At 37.8% G+C, this 13,259-nt stretch overlaps 1 protein-coding gene across 4 annotated transcripts in view; it reads left to right on the top strand.

Moving 5' to 3' along the window:
* Positions 1-5,960, top strand: part of SLC41A2 (solute carrier family 41 member 2) — a 130,799-nt gene extending 124,839 nt beyond the window's left edge. For all 4 annotated transcript variants that reach the window (XM_068561228.1, XM_068561229.1, XM_068561230.1 and 1 more), the window contains exon 11: positions 3,919-5,960. In XM_068561228.1, the coding sequence (XP_068417329.1) occupies positions 3,919-4,104 (186 nt within the window). In that variant the 3' untranslated portion in view covers positions 4,105-5,960. The remainder of the gene's footprint in view (positions 1-3,918) is intronic.
* Positions 5,961-13,259: the final 7,299 nt, after the last annotated feature.

Genomic DNA, 13,259 nt, shown 5'->3' with positions numbered 1-13,259 from the left:
CTGCACATCTTCACACTTAACACGCAGTGCCACATTACTCTCCAAAGTATTAATAATTGTGCATGTTGCCAATGTGGAGTTCTTTTTTACCAAGACAATGTACTTCACTGATGGATGAGAACTTGGGCTTTAGTGTTAGACTAAACTTGAGTGGATGAGTTTGAGCCTGACTACTTATGAGCTGTGTGATCTTGGGCAGACTTCTTATACTCTATAAATGCCTTTGTTTCCTCATACCTCAAATAGGGATAGTAAAAATCAATAGCATTTTACAGAGATGTTTTGAAAATTAAATCAGTTCATACACGTTAACCTCTTTGAATACTGCATGGCCCCATAAAGGGCCATTTCAAAAACAATGTTCACTATTATTGTTGTTTAAAAGGTGATTTCTGTCAGTCAGTTGGATATGAAATGGAGTTCAGTGTGGTTTTAATTTACATCCCCATATTATTAGTGAGGTTGGGCGTCTTTTCATATGTTTATTAGAGCTTTAGGTTTCCTCTTCTATTCTGTTGGATTGTTTCTCTTTCTAATGAACTGTAGGAGTTCTCTGGATATTCTCTTACTATTTGAATACTAATTTTTTTGTCAGTTCTGTGTAGTGCAGAGATTTTTTTCCAAGCCTGGGGCATGATTTTTAACTTTATTTATGGTATTTATTGAACCACAGGAATCTTTAATGTAAGTTATAAACAGCTCCTTTAATATATTATGCATTTTATTTATGAAATCATTCCCTATATCAAGGTCTTAAAGACCTTCTCTTACATTTTCTTATAAAACTTTTTGAGTATTGCTTTTTTTTTTGTAAGGTATGCCTAGGCAGATATTGCTTTTTTTTTTTTTTAATAAATTTATTTATTTATCTATTTTTGGCTGCGTTGAGTCTTCATTGCTGCACGTGGGCTTTCTCTAGTTGCGGCGAGCGGGGGCTACTCTTCTTTGCATTGCGCGGGCTTCTCATTGCGGTGGCTTCTCTTACTGCGGAGCCCGGGCTCTAGGTGCGCCGGCTCAGTAGTTGTGGCTTGCGGGCTCTAGAGCACAGCCTCAGTAGTTGTGGTGCATGGGCTTAGTTGCTCCACGGCACGTGGGATCTTCCCAGACCAGGGCTCGAACCCGTGTCCCCTGCATTGGCAGGTGGATTCTTAACCACTGTGCCACAAGGGAAGTCCAAGTATTGCTTTTTATATTTGTCTTTACCTGGAATTTATTTGGGAGTATGAGGTAAGGATGCCATTTTAGTTCTATTTTGTGTTTGTGGACCATATGGTCTCTGTCCCAACTACATAATTCTGTCATCGTAGTACTAAAACAGTTTTTTTACCCTCTCTGACTCACTTTCTCCAAGTGAACATTAGAGATGATAACAGTACCTACTTCATAAGAAGGTTGTGAGGATTAAATAATAGACTAAATACACAATAAGTAAGCAAATGAGTAGAGTTGTGTTCCAATAAAATTTTATTTACAAAAAACAGGCAGCAGGTTGAATTTGGCGCATGGGCTATAGTTTGCCAACCCCTGTTCTAGACAAATCTCCCATTCAGTGTAAATGTTATACCACGAATTAGTAAATTATATATCACATATGTATGATGTATGTTATATAAATTTATATAAATATACTCATATTATTAATATATAAATACGTAATGTTATAAAAAATATACAATATGGATTTATTTGTTTGTATTTCCTGCCAATCCCAGAGAAAATAGCTACCCTCATAGTCTTTAAGAATTTTGTTTCCTCCAGTACATATTACTCACACAATCAACAAATTTCTTTATTGAACCTTCATATACTCCAGTAATACAGAGTTTACTACATAATTTTTTACATTTATAGACAGCCCAAATTGGGTTTTTTTTTTAAGTTGTTTTGGTGACTTTTGGTAACTTTTACCCTTTACCCTAAAACTCTACCCTCTGACACTGTGTGTTATAAGCTAGTGTCTCCTGACACAATAACCTTCTTAAGTTTACATCTCCTGCCCTCCTTGCCCAGGACAAACAGTTCTTGTTCTCATAGGAGTCTCTTATATGAATGACCTTGTCTCCCGCTGATTCTTATGCCCTCAGTCAGATATCAAGGGTCTACTTTGTGAGCTAGTCACTCTGCTAGGTGCTGGAAGCACAGGGGTGAGCAAGTTCCTAACACACTGCCGAGTTGTGGCCTGACCCATCCAGGGTCCAGTGGGTGACACTCTCTCGGTCTGTACACTATGCTTTTATTAATGTAACTTGAGACTGTGCTGCCTTTTTACCTTTCTCTTCATCTTCCTAAACCGAGGCTCTTATTAATTATCTCAAAGTAAGTATGGCAGATATCAGGCCCGTTTTGGTTTTGTTCTCCTCAAATGAGGAAATTGAGGGTTAATGGTAAGAAGCTTGCCCAGAGTCATATAGCTGATAAATGGCCAAAGTGGAAATCAAATCCAGATCTTATGACTTCCAAATCCAGGATTATTTCTAACATTCCATGCTTCCTCCACACGCAAAACAGATTGTCCTGAAGAACAGGACAATATGATTCCAAAACAGTCTTTGCCATGAAACACTAAGGAAGAATCAGCCTCATACAAAAGAAAACGGGACTTAAAGTACAACCTCTCTCTCTGACTGATGTCCAAAGACATGTGAAGTTCCCTCCTTTGGATTAAGTATATGGCTCTCAGCTTGGACAAGCCACCATCCTTCCTGGTAAAGGTGTCAGAGCTAAACCACAGCACAGAAGTTTGGAACCCAAGGCAGACACCTCACCTTCATGGCCTACTTGTCGGAGTAGTGAAAGGTCACAGACCCTGGGCTCGGCTAGACCTAGGCGGGCTTCCTCCTATACATACCAGTGTTCTCACTACCACAAATAGCAATGTAATAGCAGTGACACTGTTAAAATCAACTAATGGCAGACGTCTATTGAAAGTGTATTGTGTGCCAGGCACTGAATTATTCAGTCTGTTATTTAATCCTCACAACATGCTCATGAGAGCAGATGCCATTATCATCTCTAATGTTCATTTAGAGACATAGAGAGGTTAAGTAACTTGCCTATAGTTAGCCAGCAGGTATAGAGATATGCTCTTAACCAGTATCCTGTACTTGCCAACTTGTCCCAAACCAGTGAACATTAACCTCTCTAATCCCAAATCCCTTTTAATACTTTAGGTGTTTGAAAATTAGAGAATCCTCTTACTCTAAATGGATGAAAGAAAAAAATCATGTATCTGATCCCAAAATTCAAAGCATTACAAAGGTCTTAATATTCCTGATATCCTAGAAAATACTTACTTATATCACCTTAGTGTTTGAATAGCCCTTTGAAATATTTTGACCCTGTCTGTCTATAAATATATCTGTATCTGTATCAACAAGTCACTCCTCAGTGCACTTACCTTCTGGTGACTGTTCTTTCCATTGAACCAAAGTTTTCCTTGACAAGCCACCAATGGCCTTATAATTAGTAAGTGAATGGTCAGTTCTCCATCTTTATTTTATTTGATTGTACCTGCAATAGGAGAATGTTATTCCTTATTTTAATTTTTATTTCCTTCTTCGTATGTCTTCTTCCTTCTTCACAGATTTATCATATAGGAAGAAGTTGAAACAACAGTGGTTTGGCAAAATGTACAATACTATTAAATGTAAGGAACATGGTGGTTTGGGGAAGGCTGGAAGAAAATGAGAAGATATATGTGACAAGTTGAAGAAAAACTTTATTAATTGCAGTGATACATAGTATTTTTCTTGTGAAAAGAAAATGTTACTGTCAATTAACTCTTTCTTCTTTTCCAGTGAGGTTCTTGACTTAGACGCATGCTCTTCCCTTCAGAGAGCAGTGGCTTAGGCTTACGGCCATGTTTACTGGGCTAGGACTGTCCAGGCAACAGGAGTAATCTTTGGTGTTCTCTTCTAGGTGTTTACCTTGCTGTGGATCGCTGACTGGATGGTCCATCATTTCTGGAGGAAAGGAAAGGACCCAGATAGCTTCTCCATCCCCTATCTGACGGCATTGGGTGATCTGCTCGGGACAGCCTTGTTAGCCTTAAGTTTTCATTTTCTTTGGCTTATTGGAGATCGAGATGGAGATGTTGGAGACTAATAAATCCTACAAACTGCTCTCAAGTTACCAAGAAGGAAAACACAAAGACAACCACTTATGGCTCTTTTTCAAAAATTTTAATTCAGTAGTTTGATTTCTGCGAGGGTAATCTTCAGTTGGCCCTGATTCCATTAAATGGCCTTAACTTTTTTTTTTTAAAGAATTTGTGCTGAAACCAGAATGAACAGTATTTGTGCTGCTTTTCATAGAATAAATGATAATTTGACATAGACATAGACACAAGCTCAAGCTCTGAAATTAATTAAATAGGAAAGAATATAGGATGTTTACAATGAATAATTTTAAAACCACAGACGTAGCAGAAATGTAATGTATTACTGTTTAACTCATAATGCCACGTTAAAGGAAACAGAGTTCTGGTTTAGCCTTTCTTGTCTCACAGATGTGTTGTACTGCAAAGCAGACTTTAAAATGAAAGGGGCCCAACCAAGCTTGTAATAGTTCTAACTATGCCCACCTCTCTGCCAGCTGAGGATCCATTTACCAATTACTTTGCTCCTAACCTGACCTCAATATGTTCTGCTGAGTATGAGATAAACTCACTTTTACCTGTTTGTATGAATTTCCCTGTGCTGATGCTAATTTAATTTCAACTCTGCAAGTTCTCGGCAGGCTACCCTTTAAACACAGAATGGCCTTTAATGAAAGCAATGGGTCATTTTTTTTTTTTTTTTGGCCGTGCCATGTGGCATGCGGGCTCTTAGTTGCCTGACCAAGGATCGAACCCGTGCCCCTGCATTGGGAGCTCAGAGTGCTAACCACTGGACCGCCAGGGACGTCCCATCAGTGGGTCAGTTTTGATCATTGATTTGTTGAAAGAATGTTGATCTTTTTCTGAAGACTTAATAGTCCAAAATGAGATAACATGAGCTGTGTTTGTAGAAACAAGATGATGTGAGAAATCGAGTGTGTGTGTGTGTGTGTGTGTGGTGTGTGAAAGAGACAGAAGCTTTTGATGGAGAGCTAAATCTTTGCTAAAAATTGTTGATAGCAAAGATCATAGTGGGATATTAGCATTCTGTGGTTATTCTTTAGCACATTTTATTGGTATGCTTTTGTCATGTGGTGCAAAAATTTTGCTACTGGCCAGAATTTAGTATTTGTTACCTACCTTATAATTAATACTTTCTTCTCATTAAAAAAAACTGTACCATTTAATATAACCAAGCTATCATAAGATTTAGAATGAGCAAATGATTCATTCACTCCTCTTAAGAACTCTATTGAAACTTGTAGGCTTACCATTTTAAAGGAGAAATTGGTGGGGTTACTTCGGTTATTGTTCATGCCTGTGCACATCATCTGTTTGCACAGGCTTATTTCTACGTGGGAGACTATCAGGTACACTACTATGTTTCTCAAATATTTTTCTAAAACTCTGATTGTATTCTGAACACTTGATCAACACCTTAGTTATTCAATAGGTAAGCATTTTTATATTACATATAGTTCATTTTTTTAAAAAATGCAGTGGAATCTCTCAAGACTGTCAGATGTTTAATAATTTAACTGATAAAGGGAAGAAGAAATGCACATTGACTTTGATCGTTGTGGTTTAAGTTGTCAATTAGTGTTAACATTATATAAGTAGTAGGTTGTTTATAAATATATTGGGGGAAGTGTTCCTATTAAGCTCTTTAAAATAAGGGGACTGTGGTTTAGAGTTATATATTTTTGCTTATTTTGAAAATTTATTCCATTTCTTCTGCCTTATAATGAAGCTACTGAGGCAGAGAACTGAACTAATTATAGAATTTCTCCTTTGGAGAGTTATATTGTCACATAGTGAACATTCTTATAAAAGAAAGAATGATTAAGTTGATGACTATTTAGCTGCAAGATTTTTTATTTTTAAAATATCCATAAATAATTTCTTGGATTTTATTGTAAAGCATTTGTAAATTATTTACATTTGGGCTATATGATTCAGAAGGATTTATATTTCCCAGTGATTTCTATTTTCATTTTTTTAACCTAAAGAAGTGCACAGGAAACCACATTTTTAAAGCATTTACCAACAACTTTAGTGCATTACATATTCCAAAACACATTCAAATACATATATTATTTAGTACTCACAACAGTACATGTGAAATAGGTCAGGTAGATATTCCTATCTCTATTTTACAGCAGAAGAAACTGAAAATCAGAGAAGGTACATTTTTAATGTTGCACAGCTACAGAGTACCCAAATTGTGATTAAGTACAGGTCTCCAGTCTCCTAAGCCAGTTCTATTTCTGTGACCCTCCAAATGTACCAAGAGTACCTAACTCATTAACTGATAGGAAATCAACTAGAGAAACAGGATTTTCTAAAGTAGAATAGAGTATTGCTACGTCTCTCCAATTTCAGACAGGGAAATCTTCACTTAATATATCTTGATGGTAAGTATAGCCAACTCTAAATTATTCATGTTCCTAAGACCAAGGAAATCAAAGATAAATGAATACTTTGGAAGAAAGAACAATGCCTTATTTCATAGAATATTTAATTGCCACCACCCTTCCCAGATCTAGCCATTTTCCATGAGATGCTAATAGATAACTAGGATGATTGATATGGGTTCTGTCCCCTCTCTCTTTTGCTACCCAATCTTGGTTACAGCAACAAAATGTCTAAAAGACATGTAACGGGAAAAAAAATAAAGACATGGAAAAACCAGTCACCAATTAGCTGAATTAATTTATAAAAGAGGTTTAAATTCCTTTTAAAAAATTTTACTGGTTTTTTGAAAGCGTTTTCATAAGTGGAACCAATAAGATAACTTTGCCTACCCACAAAAATCATTTATTATCAGTCTTATATACAGCAAATTCACAATATTTATTTTTATACAACATAAGTTTGCTTTCTAAACTTCTTCCCTTCACTAATTTATCAGGCACTTTATTTAAATACAGATAGTCTTTTCAAAGACATTTTTTATTTTTTCCCTCCAATCATTTTTTTCTTTAAAAAATAAAGTTTCTTAGAACCTAATAAAATAGAAACTGATGGTAATGTATCTTCTGGGAGACATCAAAAATTCCACGACGTAGACTGTCAATGATGTAGCCAAGGGAAGTACATTTTGAAGGGTCTTTCAGTAATTGGGCTTCCTTGCCTTATGATATAGCTCTAGTATAGTATACCCATTTATAATGGGCATCTGCCATCTTTGAATTGTTGTAAACCAAATAATAAAATTTAAGATGTATTTACCCAGCCTTGTTGTACTTACTTCTTGATAAACCAGATGAACACTGAGCCTGTGTGGAACTCACCCAGAAGAGACTGGGTGGTCCGTGTATATATGTTGTGTTTATGAGCATAATAAATTGGGCTTTGACCATACCTAGATCTCCACTCCATTGCTTTACCACTTTTTCACTGTTAGGGTCTCTCCTCATTATTCAGCTTAGGTTCCTTGGCCCATCAATCTGTACATCCTCAACTGCCTCCTTCATACTTACTGGACAGCTCTGGTTAAATACAGCTCTCTGCCTATCCTTTGCCTACATTTGAACAGCTGAATATGGTTCATGAAGAACCCATGACTGCTAGGACAGATCTTTACATTCATAACCTCAGACATCAAGTTAACCCTCAACTGCCCAGCAACCTCCTCTATTTCTCTAATCACTTCTCTCTCTGGGAGATCAGGCTTTTGTCCCCACCACTCTACTGAAAGTACCCCGTCAGGGTCACCAGCAGTCTCCATGTTGCAAATCCAGAGATCAGTTCTCAATAAAAGTCCTCATCTTACTCAGCCTCTAAAGGTATATGACAGAGTCTCCTTCCTCCTTGAAATACTTTCTTCACTTGGCTTACAAAAAAGTCTGCCTTTTGCTTTCTTTTCTGCACCACTGGAAGCCTCCTCTCTCTCTTGCTGGTGGTTCCTCCACCTCTCAGTCTCTAAGTGTTGGAATGGCCTACAGCTCAGTTTTTATTACCATTTCTCTATTTTTTATCTGTAGGTGACCTCACCTATCTCATTGTTTCAAATGCCATCTATACCTATTATTCCTAAATTTCTCAGTCTGGACTCTCACCCGAGTTCCACATTTGTATTTCCATACTAAACAACCAATGGATCACTGGAGAAATCACAGAGGAAATGCTTAGAGACAAATGAAAATGAAAACACAACGATCCAAAACCTATGGGATGCAGCAAAAGCAGTTCTAAAAGGAAAGTTTATAGCAATACAGTCTTACCTCTGGAAACAAGAAAAACATAACCTTACACCTAAAGCAACTACAGAAAGAAGAACAAACAAAACCCAAAGTTAGTAGAAGGAAAGAAATCATAAATATCAGCAAAAATAAATGAAATAGAAATGAAGAAAACAATAGAAAAGGTCAGTGAAACTAAAAGCTGGTTCTTTGAAAAGATAAAATTGATAAACCTTTAGCCAGACTCATGAAAAAAAAAGGAGATGGCTTAAATCAATAAAATAGGAAATGAAAAAAGTTACAACTGAAACCACAGAAATACAAGGGATCATAAGAGACTACTGCAAGCAGCTATGTGCCAATAAAATGGACAACCTGGAAGAAACTGACAAATTCTTAGAAAGGTACAATCTTCCAAGACTGAACCAGGAAGAAATAGAAAACATGAACAGACCAATCACAAGCACTGAAATTGAAACTCTGATTTTAAAAACTTCCAACAAAAGTCCAGGACCAGATGGCTTCACAGGTGAATTCTATCAAACATTTAGAGAAGAGTTAACACCTATCCTTCTGAAACTATTGCAAAAAATTACAGGGGAACACTCCCAAACTCATTCTATGAGGCCACCATCACCCTGATACCAAAACCAGACAAAGATACCATAAAAAAAGAAAATTACAGGCCAATATCACTGATGAACATAGATGCAAAAATCCTCAACAAAATACTAGCAAACCGAATCCAACAATACATTAAAAGGATCATACACCATGATCAACTGGGATTTTATTTTAAAGACTTTTTTTAATGTGGACAATTTTTAAAGTTTTTATTGAATTTGTTACAATATTGCTTCTGTTTTATGTTTTGGGTTTTTGGTCGTGAGGCATGTGGGATCTTAGCTCCCCAACCAGGGATCGAACCCACACCCCCTGCATTGGAAGGTGAAGTCTTAACCACTGGACCGCCAAGGAAGTCCTGATGAAGTAGGATCAGTTCAAGTGGGATTTATCCCAGGGATGCAAGTATTCTTCAATATCAGCAAATCAATCAGTGTGATACACCACATTAACAAACTGAAGAATAAAAACCATATGATCATCTCAATAAATGCAGAAAAAGCTTTTGACAAAATTCAACACCAATTTATGATAAAAACTCTCCAGAGTTTTTATCTCCAGGTTTTATCATACCTCAACATAATAAAGGCCGTATATGACAAACCCACAGCTAACATCATATGCAACAGTGAAAAGTTGAAAGCATTTCCTCTAAGAGCAGGAACAAGACAAGGATGCCTACTCTGCACCACTTTTATTCAACATAGTTTTGGAAGTCCTAGCCACAGCAATCGGAGAAGAAAAAGGAATCCAAATTGAGAAAGAAGAAGTAAAACTGTCACTGTTTGCAGATGACATGATATTATACATAGAGAATCCTAAAGATGCTATCAGAAAACTACTAGAGCTCATCAATGTATTTGGTAAGGTTGCAGGATACAAAATTAATACACAGAAATTTCTTGCATTTCTATACACTAACAATGAAAGATCAGAAAGAGAAATTAAGGAAACACATTTGTATTTCCAAATGCCTGTTGAACAACTCCACTTGACTACTAGGTATCTTAAACATTTAAACAACAGTATCAACCTCTTTGACCTAATTGACATGTATAGACCACTATTCCAACAACTACAGAATACGCATTAAGGGCTAATCTCCTTAATATATAAAGAACTTCTATAAATCAGGAAGAAAAAGACCAACAACCCAATAGTATAATAGCCAAAGACATAGTAAAACAAAATAGATGCTCAATAATTGCTCAAAATAAAAGAAGTGCTAATTAAAACCACACTGGGACTTCCCTGGCGGTCCAGTGGTTAAGACTCTGCACTTCCACTACAGGGGGCGTGGGTTCCATCCCTGGTCAGGGAAGATCCTGCATGCCATGTAGCATGGCCAAAAAAATAAATAAATAAAATAAAAAATAAAATAAATACATTTAAAAAAATTTCTTCAACTGGACAACCTCTTTACTTCCCCAGGGCATTTGCCTGTGCTGCACCCATATCTTTGAAGGCTCTTCCTCTCACTCTTCCCAAGCTAATCCCTTAAAAAGAAAAAAAAGAAAACCACACTGAGATACCACTTCTTACCTATCAAATTGGCAAAAATGCAAAGTCAGAACAGTCTCTTGGCAAGGCTGTAGGGAAACAGACAAAATTGCTAGTGGTAAATGATAATTTTACCATGATAAAATGATAATAACTCTGTACAGGGGAATCTGGCCATATCTACTAAAATTACAGATGCACTTACCATTTGATCCTATAGTCCCACCATCAGACCCAGCCAAGTGAAGCCCCTGCCCTGAGCCCTCTGCCACGTGCAGTGATTATAAAGGTATGGCCAGTGGGCTAAATCCAGTTCACTGCCTATTTTTGTAAATAGTTTTATTAGAATGTTGCCATGCCCATTTGCTTACATACTGTAACCAAATATTTTTGGCTGCTTTTCCTCTATAACAGCAGAATTGAGTAGCTGGCAAAGAGACCAAACAACCTGCAAAACCTAAAGTATTTACTCTCTGGGCCTTACACACAAAAAAGTTCACCCACCCCTGCTTCCTCAGATTTTACTTTTAAGTCCCCCTTCGGTACCTGGGACTAGCCAGGATCAGCAGTGCCATCCGGGTAGGCTGCCCAACCTGAATCTGGTCCTGTATGGGCTCCAGTTGCCAGAAGCAGACAGTCCTTGGACTTGAACCTCAGATCTCTTTCGTCAACATTCTGATTGCAGCATCATTTCTGGCCTAGAGCATCCAAATGTGGGGAGGTGGTTGCAGGCATCCTTTACTCTCTGCCCCCACTGCTTGCAGCTGGGAGGGTCTCCCCACCCTCCTGCAGGCTCCACGCTATGTGTCAGGCAGTCCGCCAGGGGTAGCCACTGCTTTCTCCCCAGAAGGCTCCACAATTGGCCCTTCCAATGGATGTCCTTTCTTGCCTCCAGTTGATGTGGTAATGCCATGCTCTCCCAGGTCAGTCTTAAATTGTACTGGACAGCCATTCACTGTGTGGGTGGATGGGACCATTCTTCTCAATATGCTCCTGGGCCCTCGCCTAGGCTCCCCAATGGTGACAGTGTGTGGAAGGCAGGGGTTGTTAACAAAGTATCCAACGACACTTGTTAAAGATGGTAAGGCACCATCTTGACTCAGGACCATCGTGATAGATATAGGGACAACTGCAGTGGGATTTTACAGTGTGGGAGAGAGGCGGGGCTCAACTCCAAATACAGCACAAGCAAAAGAGCAGGGTGGGTGTGAGTGGATGGAAAATTACTAAGAGGAAACATCAGGAATAAGAGCAATTCTGGCTAAACTGACCTAACAGGATTCTTTGCTGAAGACAGGCCAGGGTTATCAAACATTGCCTGGGAGAAGGTGGAAGATGAAGAACCCATCAGATATCGAGAGTGATCAGATATCAGGGGTAAGGGGTTCTGGTTAAACTGACTTAGGGTTCTTGCTAAAACTGGATTTTACAAGGAAGTGCATAGATGGACCTAGGAGAAGTTTCCAGAGCCTGACTAAAATTTGAATCTTTGTCAGGGTGCAGTCAACACTGAAAGAAATCACACCTAGAAATGCAGTAACCACAGCCTAAGGGTTCAAGAGACGGCATGGTTGGAAAACGTGTTGTTCTGCATTTATACTATAGAATTCCAAATGGCAAATTTTATATGATCAGAAAACAAATTATCGTTCACGGTTTCCTGCACACCTCTGGTAAGACGAGTGTTTGTGGCTGCCATTAACAAAGCACGAGAACGACCTTTGAGAAAGCCGTTGGAAGTCCATATTCACTGGGGTAAGATGGATGATGCAGCAACACGAGTAATGTCGTAAATAGCAGTAAATAAATGGTATTAGGGAACTGCAGAGGCCAGAAAATCTATACTGTTTCCATACAAATAGGTCCTGAAGAGCCAGAGCATTGCAAGTAATAACAGTTTTACTCTCTTTATCTTCACAGTGGGAGACATTAGCCAGGAATGGCACATTTGATGATAAAGAACACAGAAGATGGTGCCTGGACGCTATGAAGAATCTTTGCATTCATTGAACAATCAACAAAGAGGTAAGTACCTCTTTTCTACTCATTATACCAAATTTTCATCGATATATCTGTATACTTCATATGGGCCCAAGACTTTTGTAAAATATTTAAAATTCAAATTGCTTATGAGGTCCAGGGCCTTGCAAAGCTTTTCCTGGAGCCCCGCACACCCTAGAGGTCACTCGACATCCAATTTTTGGAATCTAAATACAGATATTCCCAAATATCTATGTAATGGTGTACTTCAAGGTTATTCATTGTAGCTTTGTTTATAATCGCAAAGGAAAACAACTCAGGGTCCTGGTGGAATAAATTGTGGTACAATCACACCATTGAACATAGCACAACTGGGAGACAAGAGGAGTGAGAAATATCTCTACAAACTGATAGGGGGAGACATCCAGGAGAAAGAATGAGGTGAAAAAGGCAAGGCATGGAAAAGTGTGTAAAATATTCTCCTTTTTTGTAAGAATGAGGGAAATAAGGATAAATATTTGAGAAAGAAACACTGGAAAAAGGGGGGGGGGAATTGTTACTTATGGGGACAAAGAGCAATAGGGTGCCCAGTGACGGGGACAGGAACAAGACTTGTCAGTGCATACTTTTTATATCATTTTGATTTTTGAACCGTGTGGGTATTACTTCTTCAAAAAATAATGCAAAATTTTTACCTGAAAAATATATTCTTTGACCTACTGATCCCACTTCTAGAAATCTGTTCTAAGAGAATAATCAGAATGTACATTGCAGCAATTTTCAGCTTGAAATTTCTCATTTGCAAACAGCCTAAAAGTTTAAAAAAAGATTAAATATTTAAAGATTAAATACAATATGTTATACAGTCAATGAAT

Source organism: Eschrichtius robustus, chromosome 13 (assembly GCF_028021215.1).
Source record: "Eschrichtius robustus isolate mEscRob2 chromosome 13, mEscRob2.pri, whole genome shotgun sequence".
NCBI lineage: Eukaryota > Metazoa > Chordata > Mammalia > Artiodactyla > Eschrichtiidae > Eschrichtius > Eschrichtius robustus.
This window is presented reverse-complemented; position numbering and strand designations above follow the sequence as displayed.